Below are 12,563 nucleotides of genomic sequence, written 5' to 3' on the forward strand. Positions count from 1 at the left end.
TCGACCTGGTTCCGGGAATCAAACACTGCGTAACACGCCAATGACCACTGCCCAAGGAGCAGTGTGACGTCATTGAAGCCTTATTCTGTGCGAAGCACGACGCAGGAATAGTGCGTGAGAGCAAGTCTCCCCGTTCGACACTCACGTTTTGTGTCTGGAAGCCGAAAGTCGAGTGACGTATCGTTTACGCTTACAATAAGCTAAATGCTGCCACCATTCCGGCACAGACGCCGATTCCTTGGAAGTTTGTTCTCCAGAACATAATAGTTGGATTTACAAAGTACAGTGCACTCGACTCGGTCGATGGTTATTGCCAATTTGCTCGTGGGAGCGAATAATATTCCGCTGGCAGCGGTAAGTCCTTCGAGCGGGATGCTCTAGGAGTGGCTGGTGATGCTCCAAGGGCTGTTAAATGCACCAACAACATTCATCGTCTGTGTGATGCAGTCGTTCAGGCCCACCGGGCGTTTGCCCATAAATGCTTTGGCGAAATCTTCGTCCACGGTCGTGAGAAGCACAGGAGAACGGAGGAAGAGAACTACATCGTCCATTTGACAGCGGTGCTCGAGTGCATGCGCAGGAATAAGCTGTATGCAAATACAGACAAGTGCATCTTCAACGCCAACGAAAATCCCTTTCTAGTGTGCTTTATTGGAAAGCGTGGCATTCGAGCAGACCCCGTTAAGGTCAAGGCCATTATGGACTGACCGGTCAAAAGAACTAAAAGGACTTGCGCAAGTGGCTTGGCCTCGCCAACATCTTGCACAACTATACGCTAAATTATGCGGAAATGGCACGGCCACTGTCGAATCTTTTTAAAAGGATACGAAACGGGGTTGGGCTACCGAACATCGGAAGGCATATGACAGGATCAAAGACAGTCTCCTTCATGCACCACTATGGCGTTGCCAGACCTCGATCGTCCTTTTGATGTCGTCTGTGATGCTTCAGACTTTTCCATCTGCAAGCATACTCCGAGGGGCGAGACCGGGTGATCGCGTTCGAATCTTGCCAGCTCAAGGCTGCAGATGGGAGTTACCCAGCCCACGACAAGGAATTACTTGCGATGAAGTATGCCTTGGTCAAGTTCAGGGTACATCTGTTTGGCTCAAAGCTGTTTGTGATCTACACAGATCATGCGTCAATACGCACGGCGACTCAGTCGCCTCATCTCTCGCAGAGAATGGCCAAGTGGCTCTCCTTCGTCACAGAATATAACCTTGAGATGAAGTATATGCCAGGAAAGCAGATTACTTAAGCTGATGCGTTGTCACGCAGATCGGATTACGATAGTGCTCATGTCACGACAGTGACGGATTTGATACGCACCGCATACATGGGTGATGATATGTGCGTAGTGCTACTACGGGCTTTCGGGAGCAAGAAATTTCCAAACTCGAACAAGAAGTTGTCGTCACGATTCATTCTATAATATTATGGCACCGACTCGACGGATACGCCACGAATTGTGGCTCTTCACAATCATTTCGGTTGTACAGCTCTAGGAGTTGCCACTACTGTTGGCTTAAACAGCTCAAATAGACGTTCACGGATGTGCGCACGTGTGAGACGTTTCAAAGGGTGAGACTCCTCGTCGAATGCGGCGGTACCACGGGCCTGTTACCGGCACCTTCCGGTTGTGAGCAGTTTTGGTGAATACGGACTTTGTGTTTGGCCTGCCAAGAGACTTGGCAAACAACAAGGGTGTGGTGGTCTTTGTGGACCGTTTGAGCACGTTAGCTCATCTTGCGGCAGTGCCGAACACCATCGATGGTGTCAGGACAGCGAGACTGTTTGTGGATCGTGTCTTTAGACTCGCGGAATGAGTGACAGATACCTACGCTTCACTGGAACGTTTTGATTGCTAATCCTCTAGGTGTTAAGCACCAAGTTGATAATGTCAACAGCGGGCCATCTGCAGAGCGATGGTCAAATTGAGAGCGTGAAACGCGTCGCTGAAGACGTTCTTCGCAGCGTCTGCGCTGGGAAGCCGAGGCGCTGGAGCGCCATGCTGCCACTTGTAGAGTTCACTCTCAACAATGCAGAGCTGCTTCTACCGAGTACACGCAGCTCTACGTGAACGGGCTTGTTAATCCTCGCGTCCCGCTGACGCCGCCATCCCATGGTTCAGGGCTTGTGAAGGAGGAATAGTCGAACGGCTAGCTGATGTCAGCCCCCTCACTGTCCTTAAAGAATTCAATGACTTCCTGTCCACCAGACTGAGTGTCCAATGACACGTTCGCGATGCGATGGCTGAAAGCCAAGACATGCAGAAAGAATATGCAGACGAAAGAAGCAGAAGAAATGTTGAACACTTTGATGTCGGAATCTTAATTTTTAAATGCTAAAATCCTTCCTACTCATGCATTCTCTGCTGTCTTCAAGTCAAAGCACCGTCCGCAGTTTATCGGACTTCTACAGTCGTGGGCAGGCGAGGCCTTACATACGCTAAACCTTTCGTGAAGAAATCACGCACACGGTGTTTATGTGGGCTTGCTTGAGCCGTACCGGGATCCGGCACAAGTGAACGCGGAAGCGTTGGCGCCGGGACGGTGCCCAAAGGCGCTCGATCATCCAAAGCTGCCCCCACAAATGGATTTGAACACGGAGTCCAACGATTTTCATATCCAACTGTCTAGGCGCTCCACCGTCGCACAAAGTGACGCATTCGTCTGCTCGACGGCTAGGAGCCGCTCCAAACGAACTTGATAGCCCTCAACGTGATGCAGTTGGTGTATAAAGTGCTCCAACCTCTCGAGGACATCCGCACAGCGGTAGGCGACCCCAGCATGATGCTCAACGGAGTCCCGATCGCGACGGTCGTTGTCCTCAAGAGCACGAAGAGCATTGCGAGTCAACGGACGGCGATCGACCCAAACCGCCATCGTCCTGCGCCTTTTCTTTTCGACGAGAACGGTGGTGTCCACTATCATGCGAAACGTCTTGTGCGTCGACGTCGTCGACAGGGTCAAATCCAGTATCTTGAGAAGTCGCGGGGATAACAAAACTCCGAGAACTCGTGGGAGCTTGAGGTGCCACTTCGGCAAGACTGCCCAGACATCATGGACGCTTATGGTCAGAGAGATTATGACGTTCCACGACGTCAAACGCCCCGCGCTTCACGGCAATAGCCAGGGAAGCGGTAGGAAAATGAGCTGAGCTAATCTATAGCCCTGAGCATCTGTGGGTGCAGACCCACCCATATAAAAGACCATAGAGCTTCCACGAGCTTGGCGGATTAGTCCATACGTCGCGGGGCGAAATACGTAGTAAGTCGGCGTTGCGCCATGAGTCTGGCAAACTCGAACCGGACATGGCGTTCCACGCACACGTTCATCTTCTTGTGGCTCCGCTGCAAGTTGAGCAACGAGGAAAGTTTCCGCTGCCGCTGTACCCATCGCTTAAAAGCAATGGGTGGTGCTCATCAGGGACGAGCACCACAGGAATCGTCCGCGTCGCAGGTACAGGAGCTCCTCCTCTTTGAGCTCGAAGTCGAGCGCAGTACCTATCCATTGGGATTTCTTGAAATACCAATACGCGAGCTCGAAGAGCTTCTCGTTGGTCAAGCTTGGCTAGTGTAGTGGACCACGTAGACGCCTCACGATCATGTGATCACGTCTTTTGCTTCAGTAGCGAGATCCGCCGAGCAGTAGCCGTATTCCACAGGAGGGTCAAGGACCGAATGTGGATGCAAGCGCATGAGAGCCGCCTTGTGGGCAGCCTCCAGCTGCTGCTTCTGTGCCTTGTTGAGGTGATTGCTAATGACACCACTTCCCCCGGAATTCGAGAGGTCAGGAACGGACACGGTGTCCGCAAGGTTTGAGCAAGGCTTACGTCGTGCCGCTGGCGCACCTCTTTCTCCTCTTCTTACCATCCTGGGTAGGAGTATCTGACTCATAGTCGACCTTCTTGGAATCCTTAACGAATTAATCCGTTGCCCGTGGCTGGCATGCTGTGCGATGCTCGGTTGTCGAGGGCTTGGAATGCACTTTCCTTGAAGCCGCGGAAGTGCTGTCCGAAGTTGCACCGCGTGCAGGAGACAAAGAAGAGCTCTGCCCGCGGGCTCTTTTGGAATCGGCAAGGCTGGGTCTTTTTCGTGTCCTGGAGGACACAGGGCTCATTGAGCAGAGAGTGCGTGAAGAAGGTTCTAGGGACATGAAGGTGTCTGGGACACGCGAGCATTGTACGAGGCGACAGTTAAATGTGAATTGTATGTGCTCGCAATTTTGATGGGGTAGAGTGTTACGTACCATGGTATGAAGGGGGGGGTTACACGAGATGGTGTGATCAAACAATGGTGTGGCTACACCTTAACAAGAAGCCACTACGTGGCTGGATAGCTAGTAGTTTTGCACTTAAATTAAGTTTTACTACAAACTCTGAAAAACTTATAGATTTAGATATTGGCGGCTTTGCCGCAAAAAATATAGTTTATATTTTGATCGAAAGTGTTTATTTGCCTTGGGTTGAGGTTTTGGTTTCTCTTGGAATAAGCGGATTGAAATCCGCTACACTCGTACTGGTTCTAGTATAGAACGAAGGTCGGTGAGCTTAACTAAGTTTCCTTTAAGCGAAAGAGCTACGGCAGCCCCGCTGCAGGATTGATATCTCGTTCCGCCGCAGGTGCTTTCTCGGACGAGAAGCTCATTGCGCGAGCGATCTCCTTCATACAGTGCTTGACAGGTGCAAAGCCTAGCATGAAAAGCGAAAAGATCATCTTCAGGATGAGACGGCGGTCTATTTTTGAGAAGCGAGAGCTGTACTGTTGACCTGTGCACGGCGTATCGTAGTTCGTTCGACGGGTTTTGGATCGATGCCCATTACTGTCATCCTTGCCGTGACTGAGAGTGAGATTATGTTGTAGTTCTCATTTGGAAGAGCAAGCCGGCCGGATTGCTTCGGAAGATCAATGTTTTACGTCACGAACCAGCCGCGAGCATGGGTTGACAGCTCGTTGTTGAAGTGGTGGATTGATCTTCAAGTCCCTCTGCTTGATGACGGTGGGGGTAGCTATCTCGTTTGGGACTCAGTGAGAGCCCACATCTTCAAGGAGGTCAAGGACAAGTGTCAGACGCGTAATATTGAGATGTATGTGTTTTTACTCACACTTTGCCTGCAGGCTGGTGATATCGCCATCTACAGAGAGTTTAAGAACATTCTGAGTGCTGATATGAACGCGTGGAAGGAGAGCGATTAGTCTCGTACACATAGTCTGGTAATCCTCGTCTTCTTGTGGCTGAGTCTGTCATGCTAGATCCAGCCACCATTTCCAACTCGATCGCTGGTGCAGGCTTCTTGACAAGGCTTACGACTGGCATATTGCCCATCCCGATGTCTTGGATGAGAAATTTCTCGCGGTTTGGAATACTCAAAAGACTGAAAGTGCCGATATAATTGTTTACTACTACTATTTTGAAGACTGGTTTCTAATCGGTCATTTCCGTCGTATTGAGATCAAATTGTCCTATTCGTCTAATGGGAGTCTCATTCTCGCGCTACTTGTGTCTATCTGTGGGCATGACATATCCTGCATATGCGTCTTTCAAAGCATTGGAAAGGCCTGAAAGTGGGCACGATAAGAATTACTGGCTAACTTACTGGATCGTGTACGGAGCCTTAACGTCCATTGAGACGGTGATGTCGCCACTTACGTGCATCGTGCCCGGATACAATATTAGTAAGACACTCTTTCTTTTCTGGATGATGTTGCCGCAGACGAAGGTGCGCCTCTATGTATGAGTGTTACCCGCTGACAATGCTAAGCCGTATTGGATGGCAACAGGGAGCGACGATTGTGTATGATAAGCTATTATGCCCTTATTTAAAAAAGAAGGAGCCATATGTGGATCGCAAGTTGGAGGGGATACAAGAGGCGGCCGAAAGCGCACTATCCTATTTTTTGCGAGCCTGGGGTCAGACAATAGCTGATCAAATCGTGGCAATTCAGAAAAGCAACGAATTTAAGCAGATATGTATGGCGATCAAAGCGTGGGCATCACCTAGTTTGCCGAAGAAGAGGAAGAAGCGTAGCAGTGATTATGAAAGTCAAAGCAAGCAGTCAGCAAGTGAAGAATGAGTGAATTAACTTACTGCGTACATCAATTTGTACACTTCGATACCATCAACAATTATTGATGTCATCTTCCTACCTTTACCACTAGTGGGGTAACTCTAGAGCGTGTAGATTAATAATGGTGCACGTACTTGAAATCCTCGCGTGAATTCACCTTGTCGATATATGAGTGCGCCTTAAAGTGCTCAGCCTGAATCAGCTCTGCCAACATGGGCGCAACTGACAAGCGTTTGAGCTTGTCCGAGTGAAAAGCCTTCGGGTTTGCCGGTATTGTGTCCATCACAACCACTTGCGACACGTTTGACTCGTCAATCAAGCGCTCCGCGTCGCCGGTAAGTAACGGATGCGAGGCAAAGCAGTAAACCTTGCGAGCTCCCTTGCTCAGCGCAAGATTCGTAAGCTTAGACAGAGTCTCACTCGTGTCAACCAAATCGTCAACAACAATCACATCGGCACCTTTAACGTCGCCCACAATATCTGCCGTAGAATATTCTCCCGAGACCTTTTTGCCCGTCCCGTGAAAAAACACGGCGAACTGCGCTGGGGAGTCCGGAAGCCACTTGTTAATTCCCGTCTGGAAGATACGTGCGCGCCTTAAGCACTCCGGGTTGGGCGCCATCACTACAAGTGGGCGCCGAAGGTGCACCTGAGTGGCGAAGTACTCGACACCAGCCATAATAGTCTCAATAGTCTCCACAGGAATGTCTGAGCTGAAAAAACAGGCCTCGTGGCCTTCAACGCGCATCTGCATATCTACAGCAATGACGCGGTCCACACCCATGACCTCCAACATCTTCGCAATGTCAGCTGCAGGACTTTGAATAAATTTGGAATTTAGACTGGTTGCAGCCGGGTTTGCACGACGGTGGTGCTTATACGCATAATAGCTATATGAACAGACACAATAGAACTTTTGGTGATCACTCATGCTAGAGTGTACATACAGATTTCACTTACGGTAGCACGACAGTGACCTTTTTAGCACTCGCACGACGCATAGTACTGACCATGAGAAGCAGCTCTATAATATTGTCATTCACGGGGCTTGCCAGACTCTGCACAAGATACACGTCCTTCCCACGCACGCTCTCACCCACCTGCACCTGAACTTCTCCATCGGCAAAACGGCCCAACTTGATTTTGCCCACTCTAGTACCAAGACGTCGCGCAATGTCGTCGGCTAGCTCAAAGTGTGAAGATCCCGAGAAAATTTTAAGCTCATGGCACCCAGGAATAAACATTCCTGCGTGCGTGCATGGATGTTTGTCTGACGGAAAGAATGGCGAGAATGGGTCCACACGTTTGCGGTCATGCGGTACACCAAACTCGAGATCGCGCAGGTCACGCTTATCTTCGGCGAATGCAACACTCGAATGTGTTGTACCGAGTGTCGCGCCGCCAAGGAACACGGCAACAGCCGGAGTCAGTCGCGAAGCTGCAGAACGAAATGCAAAGACCATAGTTCTGGTGAGTGGAGGAAAAGATAATAACAATGCCAGTTCAAAATTGACAAAATTGTTTTGCATTAATTTGCTGAAAGATTGCTCCACTTCTTTTAAGATAGCAACGTAGAACCCGATTGCTCTACTTATGCAAACTTTTCTCTAAAAGCTCGGCAAGTATATCGTTCAGACCACTGAGAATGGAGCGACCGTCCTCCACGAGACCAGCAGCTACTGTCGCATTGACATAGATCTGTTGTGTTGAGGATTTTTCATTAGCTCGAATTTGGCAATCAACGCTGAATTCAAAGTAACAAACCTGGCGAGCTACTTTTTTCGCGAGCGCATCGTCGACATCTCGCAATGCATTCAAGTCTACGATTATGCTATGATTCGGATTCAATTCCATGATATTCTTAGAAAGACTGTTCGTATTTTGGCCTGCTCGGTCGTTCACCATCTGCATCATCCTGAAGCAGTTTAGATACGCGAAAACGATCATTACCGTTAACAAACACATTTACACATTAACAGCTCTATACCTGCGAATTGAAGCTGACTCGTGGTCTACGATAATGGCTGGTGAGTCAGTCAATCTAGAGGTAAACTACAGAAACATTACAATGTGGTTAGCATCAAACACAACTCTATTGACAAGAAAGAATATACCTTGATCTCCTTTACATCTGCCTCCAGCGTCACCTTCAACCAGGCACCAAAGGAATCCTGCTCATCCTTTGACAGCTTCTTTCCGACTCCACTATCCGCAGCGTCAACATCAACCTTGGCGTGCTCTGCAGAAGTCACTTTGCGTCCGTTGAACTCAGCAATATTCGTCATGACGAAGTCATCAATGGGGCTATACACAAACAACACTTCCTTATTCATTTTCCTGTTGCACGTAAAATTGAAAATCAAAAAACTATCCATACAAAGTATACTTTTAAAAGATGGGCCAACGTACTTAAACACTTCGAAGTACGGTGAAGTTTCGGCAATGGCCCGAGTTGGTGCACACAAGTAGTAGATTTCGTTTTGGTCCGGTGGGCAGCGCGACACGTACTCATCGAGGGTCGTCAACTTGCCACCATCAACGTGGCTAGACTCATAGCGCAAAAGTTTCGCTAAAGATTCCTTATTTACAAAGTCCGTGCAAATTCCCTCTTTGATAAATTGTCCAAACTCTTTAAAAAAGTTCTCGAACTTTTCGGGTTCTTTAGTGGACTGATGTTACAAAACAAACCTATTGTTAGACATTTCAAAAATGGGTATGATTGCAAATGCCGAACCTCACGCTCCAGATAGCGAATAATCTTTCTTGTCAAAACATCGCGAATCTTATGGATTAAACGACTGTCCTGCATTTTCTCTCGTGAAAGACTGAGCGGGAGGTCTTCACTGTCAACGACACCTCGCACGAATCGCATCCAGTCTGGCAAAATATCGGGTGAATTGCGCTCAATAAGAACCTTACGCGAATACAAGCTCACGCCGGGCTCCAGGCGCGCATAACCAAATTTTTCAGTGTGAGAAGATCCGATGAAAAAGAGAGTCTTGAGCTCGATAGGAGCATCTGCCTTGAAGATAATGCGGTATGTTGGCTCATCAAATGCGTTGGCAATAAATTTATAGAACTCAGCATACTCCTCTTCTGTGACATCGCTTTCGCTCTTAGTCCAAAGGGCCTGTACCGTGTTTACTGTCTCGCCATCCAGAACAATTGGGAATGACACGAAATTTGAGTAGCGGCGGATGATAGACTCCACCTTAGTTCTGGTGCCAAACTCTTTGCATGAGTCCTTCAGGTGAAGCACAATTTTGCTGCCTCGCTCTACATCGTTTGCCTCGGCAACTTCATACGATCCGCTGCCATCAGAGCGCCAGACGTGGCTCTTTCGGCCAGAGATTGCCGACTTCGAGAACACCTCCACTTTATCGGCGACCATGAAAGCGGAGTAGAAACCAACGCCAAACTTACCAATTATTCCACCAAGTGCATCACCGGACTCGACGGAGGTGCTCTCTTTCAACTGCTCTAAAAATGCCTTTGATCCCGAGCGCGCGATTGTACCCAGATTTTCAATCATCTCCTCCTTTGACATGCCTAGACCGGTATCTTCAATGACAAGCGTGCCAGCCTTTTCGTCTGTGGTGATTACAATCTTAGGCTCAATCTCGGCGTCTTGAATAGATGCTCCAGTTGACTGCAAGTGACGCAGCTTTTCCAATGCATCAGATGCATTGGAAATTAGCTCGCGGATAAAAACTTCCTTGTCCGTGTAGATGGAGTGAGTTACAATGTCCAGAAGCTGACGTGTTTCAGCTTGAAACTCGTGACGTTGAGCTGCTGCTTTGGAAGTGCAAAAAAAAGTTCAGTCATTGTACATACATCAGGCAAAAATAATGTGCACCTGTGTCGTCCGCGGCACTTGTACTGAAGCAGGCGCTGAAGTGCAGACTGGTCGGCACAAGGCTGGCAGTGTGCTGCAAAACACGCGCATGAGCGACACACTCACGAAGATCAACTGATCTTTTGAAGACGCCACGTCGTCCACTGATTGTAATTGAGGCTCCCGCGCGACGAGATACGTGATACATTGCTGATCGCATCATTTTGTCGAAAAGGTAAAGGTCTTGTTTTCTCAGCCACAAACGCGATTTATAAATTTAAGGGCACAATATGATTGTTGATTAATAATTCGAGAACTCATCAAAGAAACAAATGCAGAGTTATTTACCGACTTTTTCTGCTGAACAATTTATATGTGTTAAAGTTCGATATTCACACAGACAGTATTTTTCGCAGCACATGTTGTATATGATCATGCGAAGAGGGCGTTGTGACTGCAGGAAAGGAACAATAATCTAAGATGTATGCATAAGTAGTGTACTCCCACGCCTATCAATAGATCTAGCTGTGTGCAAATTAAGCTGTAGCTTTTGAGTATTTGCCTCGTAAAACAAGAATTAAACGGAATGCGCGAACCGTGTGAATAAGGTGTGCTGGTAAAGATAAAGAGAGAGCGACGGCAATGCCGTCAGTCAAGGGTGAAACTAGCAGTCCCCTTTCTTAGTTTTTAAGATACCGTAGCCTTCAAACATCTGACCGAACGTTCTGGAAAATGATCGGTCTGTTGGCAAAAGCAAGTGGGTACTGTTCATTTGGAAACACGAAGAGGTGCAAGAGTGTAGTGACAGCAATATGTTTTAATTGCTGCGATAAATCAAAATAAAGGCTGTTAAGACGTGACCAGAAATCGTGCTACAGAAAATCGGGAGATGTGACACCGGAATGAGGTGAAGTGTCCTGCAGGAGAACCTGAAGGTTTATGAATGATATACATCCCCAAAGTATCTGACAATTGTGATACATGCAGAAAGAGTAGAAAGAGTAGTGGCTGGTGCAATTTCGATCTGTCATTTGAGTTTTAAAAGTACCATTTCGCCGCTCGTCAGAAGTGTGACGAATCTAATGTGCTCCTAGAAGATGCATATACTTGGTATTAGATTGATACTGTGGTTGATTATGCAGCTCAGAAAGTGTCCGCCGGCGGATACAGCGTAGAACAAACCATTCAAACATAACTTGCGGTGTGCATGGACTCAACAACTGCAGGAGTAAGTTTATAATCATCACCGCGAAGATGCAGACTGCAAACGCGAATCTGCCCGACAAACAAATATTGTAAAGATGGAGCAGCCAGCCAATTAAGTTTTGTCTATGGCAACGTGTTGATAACCAACGCAAACGTCGCCAGCCTTGAAGAGAGTGCAAAACGGCCTCCACGTGATAGAGGGTTTGGAATGCAAGATGGAACTATTTCAGCTCTTCCAAGAAGACTTCAAGCAGTTCTACAAACAATCTGTAAGAATAAAGTTAATCCCATCAAAATTGACGTACATCGAGTTCAGCAAGCTGACGTGACCTAGTCGGTGTAAGGTTACCACCATTCGAGGCAGTATTGTCTTCTTAGGAGCGCGATAAGTCTGAAGGGGCTTCTTGTCACGCCACACATGAAATAAGCATTAAGACATATTTTGCTTTTCCACACTTGCTGTAAAAGCTCACGTCAGAAGCAATCAACCGGCGCTGTACGCACATCGGGTTGCTTTTTGACATGTGAGACAATGCTCAACTTCAAGATTTGTTTTGTAAATTACGCTCTTCGTTCCTCTTTATCAGCTCGACCGTTAGACGTGCTCGCGTCAACTTAGACGATGATATTGGTACTTCAGAAGACTTTAGTGAAGAAACAGAAGACCGCATCGATCAAGCGGTAAATAAATAAACATATACCATTTGATTCGAATAGACAGACGATTGGCATATGTAACTTTTGCTCACTTCTTGAAGTACATGAAACATCAACAATGGCTCTGCAGAGATCCAACAGCATTCACGCTCATGGCAAAGCAGTAACGGCACAATAGCCTCCTATTATAAGCGAGCGTCAATCGAAGAAATACTTGCTATACTGACGGTCATCATGATACAAATCCAGCTTTGACGTATCGTTGCGATCCTCGACGTATCATTATGGAAGCTAAATTCAGACAATTTTAATTAGAGACAGCAGCATAGCATTTATATATGTTATTATTACAAGGTGCTGTCTCACAATAAGAAGTTAGTGCCACACAATAGCACGTGCAACAGTAAAGATTCAGGCAGCCAACTGAACCTTATTAAACACACCACATTTGCCGCGGCAAACGTACTTTCGTGTGAGACTGCACTTGATGATATCTAACGTGTATGCAATGCAAGATAGCACTAAGCGACAGGGCACATATGCATGAAGCTTTACAAACTTCTGGCGGATTCTTCGCGCCTCATGTGACTATGCTAACAAAACCATCGTGTATGTGGAGCTGGCACCAGGCTGGCGTCGCAGGCCACTTGCTCTTCACGCGTCAAGTTGCTAAATTTAAATTTCGATTATAACCAATATGAGCGGAGCAGATCGCAATACGCTTTCTCCAACAGTAATTGCAGCGGGGCTGCCGTAGCTTTGCGCTTTGAGGAAGCGTAAGTTAGGTCACCGACC

The 12,563-nt window shown here is 47.6% G+C and overlaps 4 protein-coding genes across 4 annotated transcripts; 2 read left to right on the forward strand and 2 right to left on the reverse strand.

Moving 5' to 3' along the window:
* Positions 1–5,475: 5,475 nt before the first annotated feature.
* Positions 5,476–6,076, forward strand: PHALS_02151 (Protein involved in membrane traffic (YOP1/TB2/DP1/HVA22 family); the record flags this gene model as incomplete). Its single annotated transcript, XM_024716672.1, has 2 exons — positions 5,476–5,721; positions 5,783–6,076. 2 exons carry the CDS (start codon positions 5,476–5,478, stop codon positions 6,074–6,076), a joined length of 540 nt encoding a protein of 179 aa, XP_024582247.1.
* A 109-nt stretch (positions 6,077–6,185) lies between these two features.
* Positions 6,186–7,533, reverse strand: PHALS_02152 (ribosephosphate pyrophosphokinase; the record flags this gene model as incomplete). The annotated part of the gene is made up of 2 exons (XM_024716673.1): positions 6,186–6,960; positions 7,031–7,533. The coding sequence occupies 2 exons, from the start codon at positions 7,531–7,533 to the stop codon at positions 6,186–6,188; spliced, it is 1,278 nt and encodes a 425-aa protein (XP_024582248.1).
* A 124-nt stretch (positions 7,534–7,657) lies between these two features.
* Positions 7,658–10,326, reverse strand: PHALS_02153 (heat shock protein 75 mitochondrial precursor; the record flags this gene model as incomplete). The annotated part of the gene is made up of 8 exons (XM_024716674.1): positions 7,658–7,768; positions 7,835–7,985; positions 8,058–8,122; positions 8,185–8,407; positions 8,480–8,739; positions 8,805–9,862; positions 9,927–10,148; positions 10,254–10,326. 8 exons carry the CDS (start codon positions 10,324–10,326, stop codon positions 7,658–7,660), a joined length of 2,163 nt encoding a protein of 720 aa, XP_024582249.1.
* Positions 10,327–11,319: 993 nt separating this feature from the next.
* On the forward strand, positions 11,320–11,804 carry PHALS_02154 (uncharacterized protein; the record flags this gene model as incomplete). The annotated part of the gene is made up of 4 exons (XM_024716675.1): positions 11,320–11,380; positions 11,446–11,450; positions 11,580–11,635; positions 11,699–11,804. 4 exons carry the CDS (start codon positions 11,320–11,322, stop codon positions 11,802–11,804), a joined length of 228 nt encoding a protein of 75 aa, XP_024582250.1.
* Positions 11,805–12,563: the final 759 nt, after the last annotated feature.

The sequence above is a fragment of the Plasmopara halstedii genome, assembly GCF_900000015.1.
Source record: "Plasmopara halstedii genome assembly, contig: Scaffold_1787, whole genome shotgun sequence".
NCBI lineage: Eukaryota > Oomycota > Peronosporomycetes > Peronosporales > Peronosporaceae > Plasmopara > Plasmopara halstedii.